The 23,390-nt window shown below is 52.5% G+C and overlaps 1 protein-coding gene across 1 annotated transcript; it reads left to right on the top strand.

Moving 5' to 3' along the window:
* The first annotated feature begins 461 nt into the window (after positions 1–461).
* LOC116938632 (uncharacterized) lies at positions 462–22,411 on the top strand. Its single transcript, XM_032946012.2, has 3 exons — positions 462–899; positions 14,990–16,330; positions 17,407–22,411. Exons 1-3 carry the CDS (start codon positions 857–859, stop codon positions 18,165–18,167), a joined length of 2,145 nt encoding a protein of 714 aa, XP_032801903.2. The 5' UTR covers positions 462–856; the 3' UTR covers positions 18,168–22,411.
* Positions 22,412–23,390: the final 979 nt, after the last annotated feature.

The raw sequence follows: 23,390 nt of genomic DNA, 5'->3' as shown, positions 1-23,390 counted from the left end.
AAGACAGTGGCGAAGCATTGCCCATGGTGCGGCCAGGCCTCGGATCGAGGATGGCCGAAGACAAGAACAATCAGAATTGTGACTTTTTAATTACAATCATTCTGGGAGTACACATTTTTTTGCGTGTCATAACGGTACATCTATATGTCTTGAAATGACCGTTTGCGTGCACCAGTAATCTTAAAGTGTTCTCACGCAAGACTTCCCCTGCCAACCAGTTCCGCAGGTGACCTCTCTTCGTTCCACGCGAACTCCGGGAGAGCGCTCGCAGCGTCGACGCCGAGGACAGAAAAACGCCCGGCCCGGCCCTGCCCGGCCTTGGAAGGAAGGAGTTGAGATGCAGTCCCCCCCCCTGCACTACAATGAGACATTATTCCGTGCAGCCGCTCACAAAGGGGTGCAACACCCAACCCCACTATCTCCCCTCCCTCCCTCTCTCCCCCGCTCTCCATCGCGACCAACAACCAACCAGCCAGCATCCTCCCCCACCCACCTCTTCACTCTCCCGCCACACAAAACTTAGAAGTCTTTTTTTTTTAAACTGCGACGCTTAAGTGAGCTCCAACTTGATTTGGTAGATTAAGAGGATAAATCGTTTCCCTGAGCTCCAGTGAAGGCACGACGTGGGGAGCTCGTGCCTTCAAGAGCCGAGTGTACACAGTGACATTGCGGGGTTGCGCAGCAGTTTGCGTTTGCGGAGGGTGATTGACGAAAAAGTTCGGATTGTGTCGTGCCAAGTGCGCCAACGCACACGTAGCAGCTCTCGATCCTGCAGTGGCCCTGCCTGTGCGCACTGCACCCGGGATTGGCGGTGAACCCGTCTGCTGGAGGTGCGGGGCATGCGGGATGCGTGGGAATGGGGGCCGTGGGAACGAAGCCGCGAGCCCCGAAGTCAAGAGGTGAGCGTTCTTGCACACCAGCTCGCTCGACCCACATACATACATTGCACACGCATACATTAATGAGCAAATGTAAATGTGCACATATATACGCGCACTTGCGATGCAAAAAAAAAATCTCCGTTTCGCTCTCCCGGAATGACAGCTGCAACGAGAGCCACGTCTCTGAAGTCCCCTCGCTTGTATCCACTCAGCAGTGTAAATGGATACAACCCACAACCTGTCGGCAAGCCGCGTACGGTGGGGTAAAATGTGGGTTCTCCCACCTCTTCCAAGACGTCTGGCCAGCAGCATGGAAGAGCAGGCAAAAATACCCTCTGAAAGGGTCTCTCCGGAGCTCCCTCGAGTAGAGACCCTTCCGCCAGCAGTGGCGCAAGCAAGCAATTGCAGGGCTGCTCCTTTACCTTTGCGGCGAGATAGCGAAGTCTCCGTTACCAATGAACGGAGAAGCCTTTCGAAGGCGATGCGTCACTGAACTGTGCCTTACTGACCGCTGCGCCATCAACAGCGAGGCTTTAACACAGACGCCCTATGAACCGTTTGCAATCAGTGGACATTATTCGCTCTGGCAAAACGATCCCAACTAAGGACATTGACAAAGGAGGTGATATTGAAGCGGAAGCAGCGTGGAGAGGAACGTTCTTCAAAGGAAACTGAGAGACCTGGAGATGAGCGCGTGAATCGGGGAACAAACGCAAATCAGAGACACCGGATTGACTGTTCAGAAAAGTAAGCGGGCTTGGGCAGGATGACGGCCGACGGACGAGACTGGTGACTGAGTGGTGCAGCCAAAGTAGGACGCGCGCCCGTGAGATACGACTACCGCGGAGATGGAGCGAAGAGTGAAACTCGCATGCTAGTCTAAGATACACTGTGCGTTATCGCAGAACCGCGAGAGATGGCGACGTCGCTGCGAGGTCTTCATCTAGCAGTGGATAGACCACGGCTCATGACGATAATGACGATGGACGTGAGTGGATGTCGAATGGGACAATTGCATCGTGAGAGAGAACGTAATTTATGACTTACTGTATCCAGGAAAGCTACACTTAGGACTCGTGTCCAAGAGGGTCCTGCATTGTGTGTTTATATTTTAAGATGTTTTCAGCCCATTCATGAGTGTTTATTTATACAAGTGGGAGGAAACCGGAGCACCCAGAGAAAACCCACGCGCTCAAGGGGGCAATACGACATCCCCGTACAGATGGGAACAGATGGCGATTTGTTCACTTGCTCTCCTGCCTTCTGCTGGCGAGCCAGGGTACGGCACACCGACGCACACGTGATGACAGCCTCGCAACATTTGTGCGATCCACCAACCCTCGCCTCCACAGTGCTCAATTATATACCGCACATAGCCACTACCGCCGCACAGCAAGTGCATTTATTGACGTGTGAAGGCACAGACCGGAGCACTGCTTATCCACGGCAACGCATCATGAGTGCGAGTACGAAAGGGAGGATCGAGTCTGGGGTGCGAAAGCAGCAGAGCCGTGCGGACCACCGGCCTGTCGAGACACAACCTGCCCCGCCGCGCCGCACAATAAACAGCCGTGATCGCCGGCCCGGGTTTAATTTGTCCAATAATTGATGATGGATTGACCGAGAAACATCAAGGAATTCGCCTCCCATAGACTGACTGCCCCCCCCCCCCAACCACTGCCACACACCCAACCAAAGCCGTCTGTATCCAAGGCTCACGCCCACTCACCAGCCCCACCACGCACTCTCACCCCCTCCGCACTTGCTCTCTTTAAAGTTGAATCTGCATCTCCCCTTCGACGACATCTCGCCCACCACTCTCCCCTGTACCCTTCGTTCGATCCACACCACGCTGTCGTGCATTCAATCTTCCTCTCTTGAGTCACACAACTTCTTTCTGAAACACACCACTCCCCACGCCAGCCATTCTATCTATACCATAACAACCTCTCCCACACTACTCTATCCAAGCTACACCCCCACCTCGCCACAACCTTTTATAAGCCAGCCCACCGACCCGCCCCTCCTCGTCGAAGCGTGAGACGCGAGTGAGGCGTGAGAGAGAGGAGGGCAAGAGAGGGTGAGAGACGTCCAGTTGCGAGCGGGTCACGGCCCCTTGGGAAAGTGAGCGCGCCACAGCCGGAAATTAATGAAGCCCTTCGTGTTGCTACCAGGGTTACCACCTGTCCTGGTTTTCCCAGGTATCTGTCTTGGGGAAATCGGATATATGTCATGGGACATATGTAAGTTTTCCCAGGACTTTAAAAAGGTCAGGTTTTTTGTCAGTTGAGTAATAACACACAACTCAAGACGTTGCACGTACATGTAGTTTCCCCCTCTTAATGTATTGCGGGATGGTCTTCCGTTTTTCTTTTGTGCGCCAGAGGTGGCAATCACTGGCCATAATCAGGCAGGTGTTACATAATCTTTAACCTTTTTTTTGTTGCCATTAAACAAAACACGGAAGCAATGGACTGCGTGGGCAGCAATGCACAAGCCCGTTTAAATCCCCACGTTGGCAATTAACACAAATAATTATTAAAAGGTAACGTTTCAGACAATTGCCCTTCAGAATAGAGAGAAAGGGCAGAGAGTTTGTGTGACTTGTAGTGGTGTGGTAGGATACTGCCGCCACTTGTAGATCCAAATCACCCTTGCAAACTGAACTTGGTGTCTCGGGGCGTTTGGCTGGAAACGCTATCATTGTGGTTGGACGATCACATAAGTGCATTGAACCGAATGGAAGGATTCATTAAAGCGGAATGTGAGGAACATTTGATGGGATAAATAGCGGCATTAACCTAGATGGAGAACGGATAAACCCTCTCAGATTCGCGAAATTATTACTATAGAAAGAGGACTGCAAAATAAAAGTGACGCACAGGCAATTCGCTAATCTAGAATAAATAACTGTTGGTGGATCACGACTAAAAAGCAAAGCAGGATATATGTATGATGAAAACAATAAGACTATCATATTATTATATTTTTCATCATTTGTATACTGGCAAAAAGGTCACATAGATATAACTGCTCAACTTCAGCTATTGATTCGCTGATACTTGCATTGCTTTTGTACTGTTCGCCTTTTGGCGTTTTCTGGTCAAAAACTGGTGAGACAAGGCCATACATAAGTCTATATCTGGTGTAGGCTAATCAGATTCAAAGACAATGTATACATTGCCAGAAAGGTTAAAGTCTCTTCTTATTTTTCTCATCAGAAAAAAAGTGTTCAGTTCGTGCACATTACTCGCAGTGGCGATATGTTATCTCCATCGCCTGCTATGCAGGATGTCGTGGCTTACATCTCGGCCCTGACTCCTGTATATTTGGAGTTCGCGCGTTCTTTCCCAGTGGTCGCATGGATGTTTCTCCAGGTCCTTAGGGTTTGCCCTCCACATTTATGCATTCAAATACTATAAATTCCCAAATTCAAGCCACATCCATCAGCTGTCGTGTGCGGCCAGATCGCCTCTGCAAAAGAGATAATTCTGTAGCTCAGTGGGTTTTACCTGGTAAATTAAATGGTTTAGTGTATTAAATATGGATTTAAAAAACATTGACACTGACAAAGGAAATGTAACAACAGCGAAAACGTGCACAAAAGAAACACGGAGAGATGCTAGCTGGGATTTGCACTGAGAGACGGAAAAGGAACACATTGATCAAGGAACAAAGGCACATTTTAGGACATCGTATTGGCTGGTGAAAAAAGTTCATTGGGCTTGTGAAGGACACGTCGCTTGAAAGAATTATAGCCGATGGACGAGACAGGTGATAGAATGGTAACCAAAAGAGAACATTGGCTCGAGCATACGACCACCACGGAGATGGAGCGATAAGATCAGTGAATATCAATGAGCGAGAAGGGCTGTCACCGCCAGACCGCGAGTAATGGCAATGGCGTGAAGAGGTCTTCATCTAGCCGTGGATAGACCATGGCTGCTGACGATGGGCGATGATGTGCGTCTCTTCCTGAAACAAACGGTGGAAATTTCACGTTCCTATGACGGGAGCCAGTCTCTCCAAAAGACCACCTAACTGTTGGCGTCTCACAGAGTGTGGGTTATTTATTTATTTATTTGATCAACCCCGACTCGACGACGGGCTGGGTCGACCTAAATCTACGCGAAATCATACGGAGTTGTCAGAATTTCACACATGTCTTCTTCGGAGGACGCATTCCAAATGGAAAGTGACAAAAAAAATAAACAATTGAGAATTCGGCTCCGCATGTGCTGCTCAACTATGCGTGAAGGAACGCGCGCTTGGGTCTTGCATTCAGACTGCCGCTGGAGGGTAAGGGCGGGGGAGGGACAACAGTGGGGGTGAGGAGGAGGAGGAGGAGAGGGGGTGAGAGAGTGAGTGGGTTGGGTGGGTTGAGATTGTGGGGGAAGGGGGGAGTGGGGGGGCGAGCTTCATTTAGCGAGAATAATTAGCAAGCGGCATCACGCAGGTGCGCGTATCTGACATTACGATACCCGCGGCATCGTAATGTCAGATCGTTATGTAGTCAGGTTACAATGCTGAGGTCTGGTGCATACGAAAGTGGGTGCGGTGAGAGTGCGTCCGTGAGTAACCGAGTGCCCACACGTACAGTCCGCACGAGTGTGTGGGATTCTATTTTGTATGTTTTTCTGAATTACAATGTGTTTTCCCTTCCTATTACGCGGTACAATGGGGTGGAGCGGTGGCGCAGTGGTTAGCGTGCTGCGCTGTGAAACTCGGCGTTTGATTTCCGACTACGGATGACAGGAGTGGCGAGTGATATCTGAACCGGTTCTTGGCACCCCTTTCACCAAGTCCGGTTAAAAAGAATCTCCATGACAAACGTGGCGTGGAGAGGCATTCATTAATTGGTGGATTGACAATGGCTGGAATAACAATAATATTGACAATAATATGCGCGTGTGTTGGCTCGTGGTGGGGTGCGGTGGTTAGCGCACTGTGCTATGAAGCTGGCGTACTGAGTTCGATTCCCGCTCACGGCCACCACCGGTGACGATTATCTCAACCGGCTCTGGGCATCCCCTAGGTCGACTCAGCCTCAATTGAGTACCTCGTGCTTTGTGTAAAAAAAACATTGTCACTAGGAAGACAAAGGCGGCCGGGCGTGGTGTTAGCCAACCACTCCCTCGTGTGCTGTGCCGGCCTTTATAGGTGCTCGCTAACAGCACTTTCCCCAAGAGTCTGTTAAGGCTACATGGGGGATCTTTGTCTTTTTTTATATATGAAATTGGAGTGAGCAGAGAAACTTCACGCGTACCGGGGGCTACAGCTCCAAGCTGCACACGGGTACATCAATAATACACTTTTGTTTTGACATCTCCTGGCCACCTCGCAGTCCCAAGAGTAATCAATCTCCCAACTAAATGCGAGGCAGGCTGAAAACCTGCTTAACTTCCCCGATCTGACAAGGTCGGGCGCAGTCAGTGCGGTTTGATCGTAGGCGTGACGCATGCGTATTGAAGTAAAATGAAGAGGGATTTGTTTCGGAGGGGAGGAGGTGAGAGGCAGAATGCAGAGCAGGGAGGCAGACGAGAGAGCACGCTAAAGTGAAGGTGGAAATGATGACAATTCAAAGAGACAAACAGTTAGGATAAGGCTTTGCATTTATTGTGGGCTTAGATGTCTCAGAAACTTTAAAGCGCCAACTATTTCGATTCCTTGCTGCAGTGTAGCCAAGCGGATCCACACGAGCCTCAAAACTCATTTTTCAGGAGAGTCTTGCATTAATATAAATTGCGAATTCATTTATAAAATTTGTATTGCGTTGTGTGTGGGCGGGAAACCGCAGTACCCCAAGAATACCCCACCAGTCATACGATGTGACCGTCCGAAGCGGACGGGTTTCACGAAGCCACGTGTGGCCACTACCATATCCTGGTCACCTCGCAACCCACCGGGGTTTCATAAGTTACAGAAATCTCAGTGTGATCCGCCAACCTTTGGCTCCAAAGCGCTGGATCACTGCCGAGCCCCGCTACGAATGTGACGTCCGCTTTACACGCGGTCGTGGCGCCTGGTGGAGGGCGGTGACGTCGTGAATAGCGCACAGCGCGACGAACCCGGCCACTCCTCGAGTTCGATTCCTGAACAGGGCCAACATCGGTGACTTATATCGGAGCTGGCTCTCGGTCTTCCACAGGTCAACTTAGCCTGGTGTGGTGTCGAAACATCAGAACTGGTGAGACACAGACCGCCGGTGGTGGCCACACCACCCCCTCGCGCGCCATTCCAGCCTGAACGTGGTCTTTGCTAACAACACTTGACCCAACAGTCCATTACGTCTTTATACGGGGTAGCGGTGGGGTCGAGGGCTGGCTATGTTTGTGGTCTCGCTAATGTGCCCTTAATGGAAGTGCGAATTCACACCTCACGCTGATTCTTGCGGCAGTGTTGTTAAATTTAAAACCGGGCTTCTTTCGTAATGCTCGCGACACTACACATGCGCTGCCCACACACGCAACGCGGATTTACCAATGCAATCGTGAGCGTCAGGCTTTTATTTCTAATTAAATGTGTCGAGGTGCCCCCCTCTCACACGGCGTGCATTGGGCGTAGTGGCGCACATTTAATTGAGATACAGCGCTTCGGAGGCAGGAGTTCGTGGATCACGAAGAGATGTGTGTCAAACTCCTTATCCTGCTATGAAACGAGGTGACAGAGGAGATGACAGTGCAGCTAAATCCCACTCACTCCCTGTCCCAGAACCCCACTCACTCCCTGTCCCAGAACCCCACTCACTCCCTGTCCCAGAACCCCACTCACTCCCTGTCCCAGAACCCCACTCACTCCCTCCCCTAGAACCCCACTCAATCCCTGTCCCAGAACCCCACTCACTCCCTGTCCCAGAACCCCACTCACTCCCTCCCCTAGAACCCCACTCAATCCCTGTCCCAGAACCCCACTCACTCCCTGTCCCAGAACCCCACTCACTCCCTCCCCTAGAACCCCACTCACTCCCTGTCCCAGAAGCCCACTCACTCCCTGTCCCAGAACCCCACTCACTCCCTGTCCCAGAACCCCACTCACTCCCTCCCCTAGAACCCCACTCAATCCCTGTCCCAGAACCCCACTCACTCCCTGTCCCAGAACCCCACTCACTCCCTCCCCTAGAACCCCACTCAATCCCTGTCCCAGAACCCCACTCACTCCCTGTCCCAGAACCCCACTCACTCCCTCCCCTAGAACCCCACTCACTCCCTGTCCCAGAACCCCACTCACTCCCTGTCCCAGAAGCCCACTCACTCCCTCCCCTAGAACCCCACTCACTTCCTGTCCCAGAACCCCACTCACTCCCTGTCCCAGAACCCCACTCACTCCCTCCCCTAGAACCCCACTCAATCCCTGTCCCAGAACCCCACTCACTCCCTGTCCCAGAACCCCACTCACTCCCTCCCCTAGAACCCCACTCACTCCCTGTCCCAGAAGCCCACTCACTCCCTCCCCTAGAACCCCACTCACTCCCTGTCCCAGAACCCCACTCACTCCCTCCCTGAGAACCCCACTCACTCCCTCCCCTAGAACCCCACTCACTCCCTCCCCTAGAACCCCACTCACTCCCTCTCCCAGAACCCCATTCACTCCCTGTCCCAGAAGCCCACTCACTCCCTCCCTGAGAACTCCACTCACTCCCTCCCTTAGAACCCCACTCACTCCCTGTCCCAGAACCCCACTCACTCCCTCCCTGAGAACCCCACTCACTCCCTCCCCTAGAAACCCACTCACTCCCTCCCCTAGAAACCCACTCACTCCCTCCCCCAGAACCCCATTCACTCCCTGTCCCAGAAGCCCACTCACTCCCTCCCCTAGAACCCCACTCACTCCCTCCCCTAGAACCCACTCACTCCCTCCCCTAGAAACCCACTCACTCCCTCCCCCAGAACCCCACTCACTCCCTCCCCCAGAACCCCACTCACTCCCTCCCCTAGAACCCCACTCACTCCCTCCCCCAGAACCCACTCACTCCCTCCCTGAGAACTCCACTCACTCCCTCCCCCAGAACCCCACTCACTCCCTCCCCTAGAACCCCACTGACTCCCTCCCCTAGAACCCCACTCACTCCCTCTCCCAGAACCCAACTCACTCCCTCCCTGAGAACCCCACTCACTCCCTCCCTGAGAACCCCACTCACTCCCTCCCCCAGAAACCCACTCACTCCCTCCCTCCCCTAGAACCCCACTCACTCCCTCCCCTAGAACCCCACTCACTCCCTCTCCCAGAACCCCACTCACTCCCTCCCTGAGAACCCCACTCACTCCCTCCCTGAGAACCCCACTCACTCCCTCCCCCAGAACCCCACTCACTCCCTCCCCTACAACCCCACTCACTCCCTCCCCAAGAACCCCACTCACTCCCTCTCCCAGAACCCCACTCACTCCCTCCCCCAGAACCCCACTCACTCCCTCCCCTAGAACCCCACTCACTCCCTCCCCTAGAACCCCACTCACTCCCTCCCCTAGAACCCCACTCACTCCCTCCCCCAGAACCCCACTCACTCCCTCCCCTTGAACCCCACTCACTCCCTCCCCCAGAACCCCACTCACTCTCTCCCCGAGAACCCCACTCACTCCCTGTCCCAGAACCCCACTCACTCCCTCCCCTAGAACCCCACTCACTCCCTCCCCTAGAACCCCACTTAATCCCTGTCCCAGAACCCCACTCACTCCCTGTCCCAGAACCCCACTCACTCCCTGTTCCAGAACCCCACTCACTCCCTGTACCAGAACCCCACTCACTCCCTCCCCCAGAACCCCACTCACTCCCTCCCCCAGAACCCCACTCACTCCCTCCCCTAGAACCCCACTCACTCCCTGTCCCAGAACCCCACTCACTCCCTCCCCTAGAACCCCACTTAATCCCTGTCCCAGAACCCCACTCACTCCGTGTCCCAGAACCCCACGCACTCCCTCCCCCAGAACCCCACTCACTCCCTGTCCCAGAACCCCACTCACTCCCTGCCCCAGAACCCCACTCACTCCCTCCCTGAGAACCCCATTCACTCCCTGTCCCAGAACCCCACTCACTCCCTCCCCCAGAACCCCACTCCCTCCCCCAGAACCCCACTCACTCCCTCCCCCAGAACCCCACTCACTTCCTCCCCCAGAACCCCACTCACTCCCTGTCCCAGAACCTCACTCACTCCCTGTCCCAGAACCCCACTCACTCCCTCCCCCAGAACCCCACTCACTCCCTCCCCCAGAACCCCACTCACTGCCTCCCCTAGAACCCCACTCACTCCCTCCCCTAGAACCCCACTCACTCCCTGTCCCAGAACCCCACTCACTCCCTCCCCCAGAACCCCACTCACTCCCTCCCCTAGAACCCCACTTAATCCCTGTCCCAGAACCCCACTCACTCCCTCCCCCAGAACCCCACTCACTCCCTCCCCCAGAACCCCACTCACTACCTCCCCTACAACTCCACTCACTCCCTGTCCCAGAACCCCACTCACTTCCTCCCCCAGAACCCCACTCACTCCCTCCCCCAGAACCCCACTCACTCCCTGTCCCAGAACCCCACTCACTCCCTCGCCCAGAACCCCACTCACTCCCTCCCCCAGAACCCCACTCACTCCCTCACCCAGAACCCCACTCACTCCCTCCCCTAGAACCCCACTTACTCCCTCCCCCAGAACCCCACTCACTCCCTCCCCCAGAACCCCACTCACTCCCTCCCCTAGAACCCCACTTACTCCCTCCCCCAGAACCCCACTCTCTCCCTGTCCCAGAACCCCACTGACTCCCTCCCCTAGAACCCCACTCACTCCCTGTCCCAGAACCCCACTCACTCTCTCCCCCAGAACCCCACTCACTCCCTGTCCCAGAACCCCACTCACTCCCTCCCCCAGAACCCCACTCACTCCCTGTCCCAGAACCCCACTCACTCCCTCCCCCAGAACCCCACGCACTCCCTGTCCCAAGTCTACCACTTACTCTCTGTCCCAGAACCGCACTCACTCCCTCACCCAGAACCCCACTCACTCCCTGTCCCAGAACCCCACTCACTCCCTGTTCCAGAACCCCACTCACTCCCTCCCCCAGAACCCCACTCACTCCCTGTCCCAGAACCCCACTCACTCCCTCCCCCAGAACCCCACTCACTCCCTCCCCCAGAACCCCACGCACTCCCTACCCCAAGTCTACCACTTACTCCCTCCCCCAGAACCCCACTCACTCCCTGTCCCCCAGAACCCCACGCACTCCCTCCCCCAGAACCCCACTCACTCCCTCCCCCAGAACCACACTCACTCCCTCCCCCAGAACCCCACTTACTCCCTGTCCCAGAACCCCACTCACTCCCTCCCCCAGAACCCCACTCACTCCCTCCCCCAGAACCCCACTCACTCCCTGTCCCAGAACCGCACTCACTCCCTCCTTGAGAACCCCACTCACTCTCTCCCCCAGAACCCCACGCACTCCCTGTCCCAGAACCCCACTCACTCGCTCCCCTAGAACCCCACTCACTCTCTCCCCCAGAACCCCACTCACTCACTCCCCTAGAACCCCAATCACTCCCTCTCCCAGAACCCCACTCACTCCTTCCCTGAGAACCCCACTCACTCCCTCCCCCAGAACCCCACTCACTCCCTCCCCTAGAACCCCACTCACTCCCTGTCCCAGAACCCCACTCACTCCCTCCCCCAGAACCCCATTCACTCCCTCCCCTAGAACCCCACTCACTCCCTCCCCCAGAACCCCACTCAGTCCCTCCCCTACAACCCCACTCACTCCCTCCCCTAGAACCCCACTTAATCCCTGTCCCAGAACCCCACTCACTCCCTGTCCCAGAACCCCACTCACTCCCTGTCCCAGAACCCCACTCACTCCCTGTCCCAGAACCCCACGCACTCCCTGTTCCAGAACCCCACGCACTCCCTGTCCCAGAACCCCACTCACTCCCTCCCCCAGAACCCCACTCACTCTATGCCCCAAGTCCACCACTTACTCCACCCCCTGATGGGAGACGTTATGGGATGAGGGACAAAAGAGCAGTGAGCGTTAAGATTCAGGCCGCTCTCTGGGACAGAGGAAGCTCGTTCGCTGCGTGAATGCCAATGAAGTTGGGACAGCACCGTTTGCACCCCCACCTCCAGCACCCGCCGCCTCCACCCCCAAGCCCCTGAGCGGCCCCACCTCTCTCCCTGCCTCTGCCACGAATGGGATCTCGCGCAGGCCTCTGGTGTCTGCGGAGTCCAGTGGCGCGATGTCTGCGTTCGCTTGAGAAGCGACGGCGTGATTTGCAGTTAGTAGTGTGCAACGGCGCTTCGATTTATTAACTAAACTAAGATGGCGTTGCATCGCATAAATACCGATTATTTTCACATGCTGATTGTACTCGTGCGGCTCTGTTGTTTATCCACTGTTGGATGCGGGCTCCCCATGGCAGTGCATGCTGGTCGTAGGGGTTATTCGACCATACTCCCCCACGCTGATCAGTGCGGGTTGGTGAAGACGGGCAGTATAGACGTGGGTGGGGGTCTAGGAGTACTGAACCATCACGCTGGGTGATGGTGCATTCTGCTGCTATTCACCAAGACTCTGGAGAATGTCGTGAGAAATGCATGTAATGTGTGGGCTGTTCTTTTGAAATGTCCCCTGCGAACCACTGATATTTAACTTCAACCCGGGCCAAACAGATGGGCGAGCAATAAAACATAAAGTTAATCAACCTCCTGAATTAAGTCCGAGGACTGCTGGCCATGGGGCGTCACAGTAGGGAGATGTTAACTATTCTAGATTTGAAGATGTTAACTACCTCGCCAGCGATAGAGGAGGTCCTGGGTTCGATCCCGAGACCCTGACTCCTGTATATTTGGAGTTTGCATGCTTCTCTTCCCGTGGTCGCATGAATTTGTATCTAGGTCCTGCGGTTTTCCCTTCCACATTTAGAAATACGCTTTATACATTTCCACATGATAATCCACTTCGTTGAGCTATCACTTGTGGTCAGGTCGCTTCTAAAAAAAAGCGATATGTATAGCTCAGTGGGCCCTACCTGGTGAAATAAAAATAGTAAATAAAGTCACGTGCCGTGTAGATTTATAACTATTTAGGGGGAGGGGTTATGAATGTACGTGTACTGCCCGTTCGTCAATCCACTGCTGGTTGAGGGCCTCCCAACGCCTCACGGCTCGTGAGGGTTGCTTGACCACATTTCACTATTCTCACGGCATTTCGTTGTGAGTGCATAATTTCGTCAGCATTTTTGTTCAACACAAACAAACACTGGACTGATTTTGACACACACTGTCTCATCAGCAGAGTCGGGCTGATTAGTTATGTTTGAATCCCTGCTGAGCGTCTGATGGGGTCGGGCTCATCCGAGGTGATTTGGTCACACTTAGGCTGTGGGGATGATAACATAAAATGCCCGCCCACCTATCCAGACCCCCCCTACAATGTGGAGACATTTTACGAGCACCCCTTGACTGCCGACACAATAGCGCGCCTGTCTCACAGCCCAGCGGCTGTTTTCGTGTGTGGAGGAATATAGACTCGCCGCGCTTTATGAACGTGAACCTAGCAAGCAAATGTCAATCTGTCGCCGCTCCTGCGAGCAGGCGGAGTAGTTAATGCGTCCTCTATTATTCAGCCAGGCGAAAGACCATTGAGATTTATTATCTTTTGGCTTAGGAAAACACGTGTGGAGTGATACGAGTCTATATTCAATTCAGTGGATTGACAAGGGGCTGTAAATTATTACTGTTAATTTTTACATTTTAAACGGAGCTGGCCCAGGTGGCGCTCCATCAGATCGTATTGACTCGCAAATGGGAAAATTGTGAGTTCAAACTCTCGTCGGGAGTCAACCTCAACTCAGCCCCATCATCTCTCTGTGGTCGGTAAAAAAATATATGTGCCACCTTTGGCGAGTTATAACGTGGATTTCCTATGGCTATAGTCTGGTTCCTGCCGTATGAATGCGGAATGTCCACCACCGGATCAAGACCACCAACAAACATGACCATCCCCCAAGACTCGCTTGGAAACACGAGGCCACTTTGAATTGTAAATGTTTCTCATTACGGCACGCCCCCAGTTACATGTGTTTTGCTGTTACCAGGTTGCAATGGTGTAACCAGGTCCCCGTCGATAAATAAGAATGTATTACCCAATGGGTTAAACCTGTGCCAAAATAAAACCTTCAACCCAAACGCAACGAACGATGCGTGACTCTGAACATGTCGAGGGTGCACGTCTTTCATATGCCCACTGCGTAAATGTTCCCGCATTGTCGGGGGCCCGTTTAACGCATGGAAGGCGCTATAAATATGAGCACGATTATGATGTTCAGCCAACACCGCCTGCGCTTGCATCGCATGCAACAACCAGAGCCGCCGGAGGCGTTGCGCTCACAAGACGCTCGCACTGCCGCTGTGTTTTTAGCCAATGGATCAATTGATGGCCCCGACGCCATCCGAGGAGTAACTTCTCAAAAGATGACCTTGGTGCGATTCAGCGAGGCGCGCTGTGAGTGATCGCGCCTATTGTGAGCAACTGGGACCACGAGCAGAGTTTAATCGCCCGTTACGACCATGTACCGCATCCAGCCTTGCAGACTGAGACCACGCATTAATCACCGATAGGAGGAGGGGGGGGCGAGGAAGAGAACGACGAGGAGCATTGTTGAGGTGGAGAATGTTTCCTGCATACTGGTCTATATTCTGCCTGTGACAGCTGGGGGGTGGGGGGGGGATGAGAGATTAAGGGTGGGGGGTAATGGAACGAATGAATTTAATTTCTTATGCAAATTTGAACTTCGCACTAAGCACCCGTGTAATCTGCGCACAATGTGCGCCCTGATGGGGGTCGTTTATTTTAAGCCACTTTACATGCGCGAAACGCTTCAATTGCGGATGTCGAGCGCCTGAATGGATGTAAATATCTGGCCGAGTGAAAACGGAAAAGGAGATAAAGCAGTAGAAAAGAGAACAACCAATCTACCACCTCAAATACACCTCGTGTGGTCGACTTGTGCGTGACCACGGACATGGTGAATGTGTCTCCATGAGACATCATGCCTCCACGTCTGGGAATTAGGCGTGCGCGCGTTGGCGGGTGACTTTGACGACGCCTTGCATGTCGCGTGGCTCTCGCCCACAGATTCCAGGAGGCGCAGGGACGAGGTGAGACCCCGTATCTCGGCCCCGCTGGCCTTCCTCTCCTCGCTCCCCGTGAGCGCCGAGGCCGCCCTCCTCCAAACCGCATCCCCGGGTAGTGGAGGGACCCCTCCGAGTTGCGGACCCTGCGCTCGCCCCCTGTCCACTCCCGAGCCTAGCAGCACAACTCGGGATGACTTCGACGGCGCTTATGACGGAGACGGCGACGACGATGACTGCGATGATGATGACTGTGACGATGATGACGACGACGATGATGATGATGATGAAGAAGACAGCGGTGGGGGTCCCAGATCGTTATTGGGGGACCTCCTATCCCCCACCGAGCGCATCCCAGACGTGGTGTGGACGCGCGTGTTCGCCCTCCTGCGCGCGCGCGACCTGTGCGCGTGTGCGCGCGTCTGCAGCCGCTGGCACCGCCTGGCCTGGCAGCCGGCACTGTGGTGCCACGTGGCCCTGGACGGGACCGTGCCGAATGCGGACCTGGCCCTGGAGGCCATCGCTGCGAACCTACGGGGCGCGGATGGGGAGGGCTTTGCGCCCGCGGAATCCGCTCCGCTCCCCACCCGTGGTCGAGCCGTGGTCCCGGCACCGCTGAGCGAAGCGGTGGTGGCGGCGCGTGGTGCGGGCAGGAGAGCGAGCTCCCACGACGCGTACGGAGCGGTCATCAGGGCCTGGCCCGACGAGACGCGGCGAGGGGGCCAAGGGGGGCGAGGGGAGCTGTCCCCTAACTGGAGCTCGGCGACTTTGGGCGGCTTCTACCGAAACTCGGCGCACACCCTTACCATGCCTCGCAAGAGCACCGGAGTACGGAGGAACTTCAGCCACGGGGACTTCTCTTGTTGTGGGGACCCAAGATTCAACAACAAAAGCCATGCCACCACCGGTCCGACTACTGCCACCACCGACACCATCACCACCGGCGCCTTCGCAACTGCATCCGCCACGCTGCAGGGCCGCAGGCGCCGAGTAAACCACGGAGACTCCCTCTCCCTGAGCTCCCCTCCAGCACACAGGGGCTGGGACTGTTGGACGCGGGGCAGCAGCGATCGGTGGCTTCCCCGCGTGTCCGCCCACCTCGGGGACGAGGAGGCGTGGAACGACACGGCCGCGTGGAGCGCCCGCCAAGAGCTGGCGCTGAGCGGCCCGCGGGTGCTGGTCCTCAGCGGGTGCGCGTCGCTCACGGACGCGGGGCTGCGAACCGTGGCCTCGAGGTGCAGCGACCTGCGCCGCCTGGAAGTGTCGGGCTGCGGCGGCATTACGGAGGAGGGACTGCGGGAGGTGGTGCTGCAGTGCCGGAGCCTGCACCATCTCGACGCTTCTGGTAACGGGGGATGTCGTAACTTTAATAAGTATCAGGGCTTAATTTCAGCCGGAGCTGTCCGGGGCTGAGTACCTGAAAATATTTTTGGCGAGATCCCAGGGGTGGGGGTTTGGGCTGCGGTTGTGTCACCCCAGAAATATTGCATGAGAAATGAAGTCCTGATCATCATCATTCTATCTCCCTTAACCGCAAAGGTCGTGGGGGTGCCACTGATGGCTTGTCTGTTAACTCCCTCCACTTTTTTCCTAACCTTCGCCGTCTTTGTTAGGTGCTGTGTCGACTTCTCTGTTCATGTTATCGGATTTTTTATCCAATTTAATCTATGGTGTATAGTGCAGTTTCGGACTCTCATCCTCTGTCTCTGTGGCCCCGATTTATGTGTTATGAAGGGCCATTGACCGAAACGTCGCCTATTATATATTTTCCTTTTCAGATATAGCCGTGTTATTTAGTGGCCATCTCGTAGCTCATGCCTACAATGCTTGGTATTCCCAGGAAGTTACCCATCCAAGTACAGTACTAACCAGGCTCAATCGCCTACTTAGCTTCCGAGATCTGACGAGGTCCGATGCATTAATGATCTGAATGGTTCCTACCGTGATGCGCAGAGGTGAAGAGCGGATGTTTAGGTCATCGCTTCCACACGTGGCAGGATAAACGGATACGTGTGGATGCCCTAACTGTTCGTTGCAATTAAATCATGTGTTTGCATGGGAGCTTTTACCCTGTTTATTGCACTGTGTGAATATAGAATGTGTTAGGTGAGTGAACATTTACACATTGGGAGCTGATAAAAGGCACAACGCTCCCGCTTATTTCATGATAGTGATTTAGATTAAATAAATGCATGGTATATAATAATAGAATATACATATCACTCATGCTAAATTGCTTAAACATTAATTGGCCACCTAATGGAACACTTTCCTATGAATGACACAATATCTATTTTTTGAAAGAGACATCTTGCCTCAATGGGCTCTCGCCTATGTATAGAGGTCATCTGCTTTCCTGAACAGTTTATCTATGAAGTTCGGAATCCTCTTTCGTTCGAAATCCTCTTTCATTCGCTCCAGACTGCCCTTGCGTCTGTGGCCTGGGCCTCCACACCAGGGCCGACCACATGGCTCTGAGGGCGCTGCCGGCCGTTTCCTGCGGCGCCTCCCTCTCGCTACGGCGCCTGGACCTGAGCGGCTGCCCATCCCTGGAGGCGGCTGCCCTGCGCTCCCTGGCCGTGCACTGCCCGAACCTCACGCACCTCTACGTGCGGCGGTGCCCTGCTCTGGGAGACGGTGCGCTGCGCGCACTCGCCAGGGGCTGCCCTCGCCTGCGTGCCATCAGCTTCAGCGACTGCCCTTTGCCGTCCGACCTCGGGTTGCGGGAGGTGGCTGCCGCGCTGGGCGCCCGCCTGGCTTACCTGGGCGCGGCGCACTGCGGCCGCATCACGGACGGCGGCATGCGCCACCTGGGCCAGAGGTGTCCGGCGCTGCGCTACGTGAACGTGCGCGGCTGCGAGGCGGTGACGGACGCCGGGGTGGGATCTCTGGCCCGGGGCTGCCTGGCGCTGGCCGCGCTCGACGTGGGCTCCTGTCCGCGAGTCTCCGACCTGGGGCTCGTGACGCTGGCGGCCAGGCAGCCCGGCTTGCGCTGCGTGGGTCTTCGCGGCTGCGGAGCCGTGAGCGGCGCGGGGCTGCGCGCCCTGGCCGACGGCTGCCCGCAGCTGCGGCGCCTCTCCGTGCAGGGCTGCGACGTGGCGACCGCGGAGTCGCTGCGCTACGTGCGGCGGCGGTGCCCGGCCTGCGTCATCGAGCACACGAACCCCGACTTTGAGTCGTGATGCGTGGAGGGGGAGGGAGGTTGCGTGTGGCACGGTTTGAGAGACACGGGGGTCCTGTGCCTCTCACCGCAACCCGTGTTGAGATGTTGGGATGGACTGCAGAGAGAGTGTCTGTGCCCGGTGCGTGCTGTTGGCGAGCGCGTGTTGAGGCCGTGTCGCGCGATAGGAATTCCCCCAATGGCATTTCGTCTGCCCGGATAACCTTCCCCCGCATTTTTGGCAGATCTTACTTCTCCCGCATGATTGGCTCACCATTGGTCCTGTGCGCTGATAACAATTTGGAGTGGATTGAACCCTAACTCTTGTGAGAACATGGGGACATCGAATCCTATTCCGAACCCCCCTCCCTTGGTGCTTTCATCGCACACAACTGCAAGGGACATGGGCGTTCATACGATTATGCATATAAACATCTTGGGTTGTAAAAGAGATGTCGTACTCACTGAAAAATACGTTTATTTTATAACCTATTTAACTATATTTTAAAAAATCACGTCAGTAAGCTGTTGTGGCATCATGAAGAGTCTGTGCCAGGCTAAGTGCCCTTTGAGGTTGCGTGAAATTACAAAGGCTCGCTGTCATGTGGTCACGGGATTGACCCATGCAGGTGTTAAAGAGCAACTGGCAGATGCATCACGCCTACCACACACACATTTGCATGCACACGAATATCTGCACTCACTAAACTGCACACACTCCATATTGAGGTGATGGACATAGACACGTGTAACTAACCTACTTTATATTTCAAATATCATCAAGGATACTGCCTGCTCAATATATTCTTTTCACTAAGCTCCTTTGAATTTGACAGCTGTAAATTGATATCCGACTTGAAGTAATGGGATATAATTCAGACGACACGGGCACGGGTGGGAAATGTTTTAATGTTATTTAGCATTCTGAAGTCACAAGCCGCATTCCATCTATTAATTACATCTCTTGAAAGGAAACATCCGTGATATTTTGTATGATTCTCACGAAGGATGCCTGTGGTTTTACGAGTCGCAAAACAATACTGTTAATTCTGTGCAGTATTTTAGATTAGGGTTTTATCTCAAAAGGGCCATATACTGTCGTTGTTATCCGAGGGAGATTAATGTCATTAATAATATACATGTACAAGGATCATCTTTAACATAAGATACACGTACTGTATATAATTTTCGGGTAACTTTTCAGTTGACACTAATGTTTAGGTGATATTATTATGACGTAGCTTAAACACATACAACGTTGCTCGTATGTCTTAAAATTAGATGTTACGCGTTACGAACACACGTGCGTGGGTGGCAAGCGATGTTAGTTTAAATATAACCAACTGTTGGAAGGAGGCCTCCCCACGCCGTGTGTCAGTCACGGGTCAAATTTGGCCATACTTCACCAAGCTGGTCAGCAAGGATTGCTGAAGGAAGACGCAGAACTGATTGGGCTGTCACTCGCTACTGATGATATCAGTGGAAGTTATTCATGTCAAAGCGGTTCAGTCAAATAATTGAATTAACACGTACGCTTCCGTTCGATATCTGCACGTAAAAAACGAGGTATATATTTTAGCCGATTGGCCTATTGGTCTCTCGAACTTATGTTCACGAACAGCATTTGTTTAAGCACACAATCTCTGGAGCGATACTGTTCTTCTGTGGCTTATCGGTAGAGTCAGGGGTGCTAAACAAATGCTGCTGGATGGCAGCTGAATCTGATTTATGCGTTACTTATTTATTGTATACATCATAGTTAAACAAAATCAATGTTATATGCAACACAGGCGTTTTGAATACTACACACTGCCGTATAAATAGCTAACAGTGGTACGCTGAACATGTTCCTGTTGAAAGCACCGATTACGGATGCGTATTTTATGCAGCCACCAACAATGAGATACGCAGTTTATATGTTAATGGGAACAATGCAATTCATCAGCTGGTCATATAACATTGAAGGTGTTAATTAGGGGTGTAACGATTCATTAATATAACTCCTCACCCTCGTTCGATTTAGTGTCGTCTCCTTAATATTTCTCTTAGTTGCTGTCTCGTTTGCGGTTTTACTCGCCCCATTAGCCTAAATGTAACAACGACAATTTGTTTTTGAAATCTAAAAGTATCGATTTTTGGACGTGGAGGAATTCGACGCGCGTGTCGTGAGACTTAAACGTCGCTTGTTAATCGATGATTCTTGCATTGTTACCGTTTCTCGGTGTTCGCATGAGAGAGACAACATTTGCAACAACGAGATTGCTGAGGCTTGCATCACGTGACAGTGAGGGACGTCGACGCCTTTGAGCAGGCATTCATCCAGCCGTGGATAGATAATGACTGGTGATATTTTGTGACATATATAAACAATAAAACGGCTAATCTGGTATGTGTCCGGATATCTCCTTCTACTCGACCATTGCCACCCATTTTAACCATTGAGTTATTTGAAAAGCAAATGATTTGTAGTCTTTGCTTACCGAACATTTACAATGACTCTGCGCGTGATGTTGGCAATATTTGTTTTAAACATACAACGGACAGGTGTACATACCGTTGGTGTCTCTTTTGTAATTGTTACATTGGCCTCGCGAACCTACCGTTTAACGCAATCGTGTTAGATGTGTATTATTACAGTATATTATACTCAACAAATACTGGCTCGAGTTACGTAATTAAAATTAATCAGACGTATCAACTTAAAAGCATCACATCACTGGTTAGTGAATAAACTCCCTCGAAGTAATAATGGATAACCATTTATCTCAACGGGCTGCCAACGAGTGTAATATGAATGCATAGAGGGTAATGCACATGGCAGCTTAAATGCAAATACAAGCGTCTACGGGGTCGAGCGGTGGCACAGTGGTTAGCGCACTGCACTACGAACACAGATTACCGGCTACGGATAACATCAGTGGCGTGTGATGTTTTGACTGATCCTGAGACCACTGCTTACCAGTGCGGTGAAGGAAGGTCGAAAAACGCCCGAGAGCGACATGGCGTCCAGCAATGGATTGACAAAGGACCGCACACTATTATTTGTCTTTTGATGAGCAATATACACATGACAGATGTGAGCTTTTAGCTCGTTTAAATATAGATGCACGCTTCTCCTTATCAGGCCAGACTTACAAGTGCAAATTTATGCAAAATGTATAGTGTGGGGGCTTCCTGTGGCGAGATGTTAACTCTCTACCCTACTAGACAGGAGATCGTGGTTTCGATCCAGGGCCTGACGCCTGTATATTTGGAGTTTGTATGTTCTCCCCGTGGTCGCGTGGATTTTTCTCCGGATCCTCTGGGTTTTCCCTCCAAATTTAGAATCAACATCACGCATTTAGAGTATTTGGCTGCTATTGATCTTCACATGATAAGCCACTTTGTTGAGCGATCGTTTGTTGCCAGATCGCTGCTGAAAAAATGGCTATATAGCTCAGTGTGCCTTACCTGCTAAAATAAAAAATATATAGTTTAATAGTTTATATCCGTGACCTCCTAAGTGACCCGAAGGAAATCACAATTGCCCTGTTCTCAACCACCGTGTCCCATCAAGACCCGTTCTGAACCACGCTCTCCCATCAACACAACCGTTAAAGGTCCCTCGCGAGTGGCTGACCTTATCCTTGGGCGATGTGAAGTTTTATTCGTATAATTGGACATAATAAAGCATACATCGCGCATCATATATCAAATCAGATGTGTATATTGCACACACACTGCTTGAAATGGAGGGAGGATATAATTCACAATTAGGTACATTATTGTGATTTCGTTGGGACGAACATTTGTTACTATCATCATCATCAGTCATGATCTATCTACTGTTGGATGAAGGCTTGCCCAAGCCTGTGACAAACATTTTGAGCGATGTTTACGCACCGGCCCATCTCATTTAAGGTTAATTCGACCTTGGATAGTCCCAAGAAAGGACCGGTTTGTATAATCACCGTCGCTGTGAATATAATTCAGGTCACGGGGTTCACACACACACATCGTTAAATGCGTACATGCGTGCATGCTTAAATTAGATTGTTGAATACTATGGCGGTCGGCTACGGTTCAGATCATATACATATTTAAATCTCTTTTGTAAGTGCTGCGTATTAAAAAATATTCGATAATTTAGAAAATATTTGCCTTCGTAATTGCCTTCGTAATTGCTTCATTATCTGATGCTGTTGTTAATGCATTGTACTGGGGGGTGTCCTTGTATACTATCACCACAATGCCTTAAATTTAATTAATAAATACAACCCTTATTGAGAGGAGTCTGTCGAGGAGATGGATCGATGAAATCAGCTCGTGTGCAGGTGTAATGGGGATCCTGCCATCGCAGGATCGTGACAAATGGCGACGGCTTGGTGAGGCCTACATCCAGCAGTGGATTGATCATGGCTGGTAATAATGGGACCCCTTTTAATCCTTCACGATTACGAGCGCTATCCGACATAGTATGTTAAGAGCGCTCTGTTGAGATTTTCTTGTACAAATTTAAGCAGGCGCTTTACGCGTGAATAAATTCTCGATAATGAAGGTAAATCCAGAGCATCATGTCCCTTGCTGTGTGAACCTCACAGCAGCGGTGGTAAGATGCATCTGATGAGAGCGCCACGACATACCCCCAGACGTCTAGCAATGTATGAATTGCTCTACGGTGGCGACACTTTGCTTCCACGTGCATGTGTCAGGACCACATTTTTTTATGATTATGATGATGATGTAATTGCTTTGCTCGCGCCGCTGCTGGTAGAAGGGTCCGCCACTCTAGAGACCCATATTGAGCCCCTGTAAATTATATTTGGCCTACTCTTTCACGCTCACGAGACGTCTCGGCAGAGGTGGCAGTACTCACACCTTACCGCACCACTCAAGTCGTCAAACAGCATCATATTTTTGATCAACGTCCTGGAATCTTTCACATCCGATGCATCCCAGATATGCTCTTACAGGCTCATCATCACGAAACCCAGAATCTGGCGTCAGATCTTCCTTTGGTCGCAGACCTCTGGGTGCCACTCCAGTGCTTGTCTCGTAACATAGTCCAACCACCACCCTGCACACGTGTCCCCACTCATCGCAACATCCTCTTCCTGATTACACCTCTGTTGCTTTTCTCCCACGCTCTATTTACAACTATCAAGTCGCTCCACTGTTTCTCGTATAACATCCACATAACACGCTCCGTCTGTTATGCAGTCTGCAGGTTGATTGCATGAATCGCCACAGTGGGTGATTCATGCAA

The sequence above is a fragment of the Petromyzon marinus genome, chromosome 4 (assembly GCF_048934315.1).
Source record: "Petromyzon marinus isolate PM22_M1 ecotype Great Lakes invasive population chromosome 4, UKy_Petmar_22M1.pri1.0, whole genome shotgun sequence".
In the NCBI taxonomy this organism is placed as follows: Eukaryota; Metazoa; Chordata; class Hyperoartia; order Petromyzontiformes; family Petromyzontidae; genus Petromyzon; species Petromyzon marinus.
This window is presented reverse-complemented; position numbering and strand designations above follow the sequence as displayed.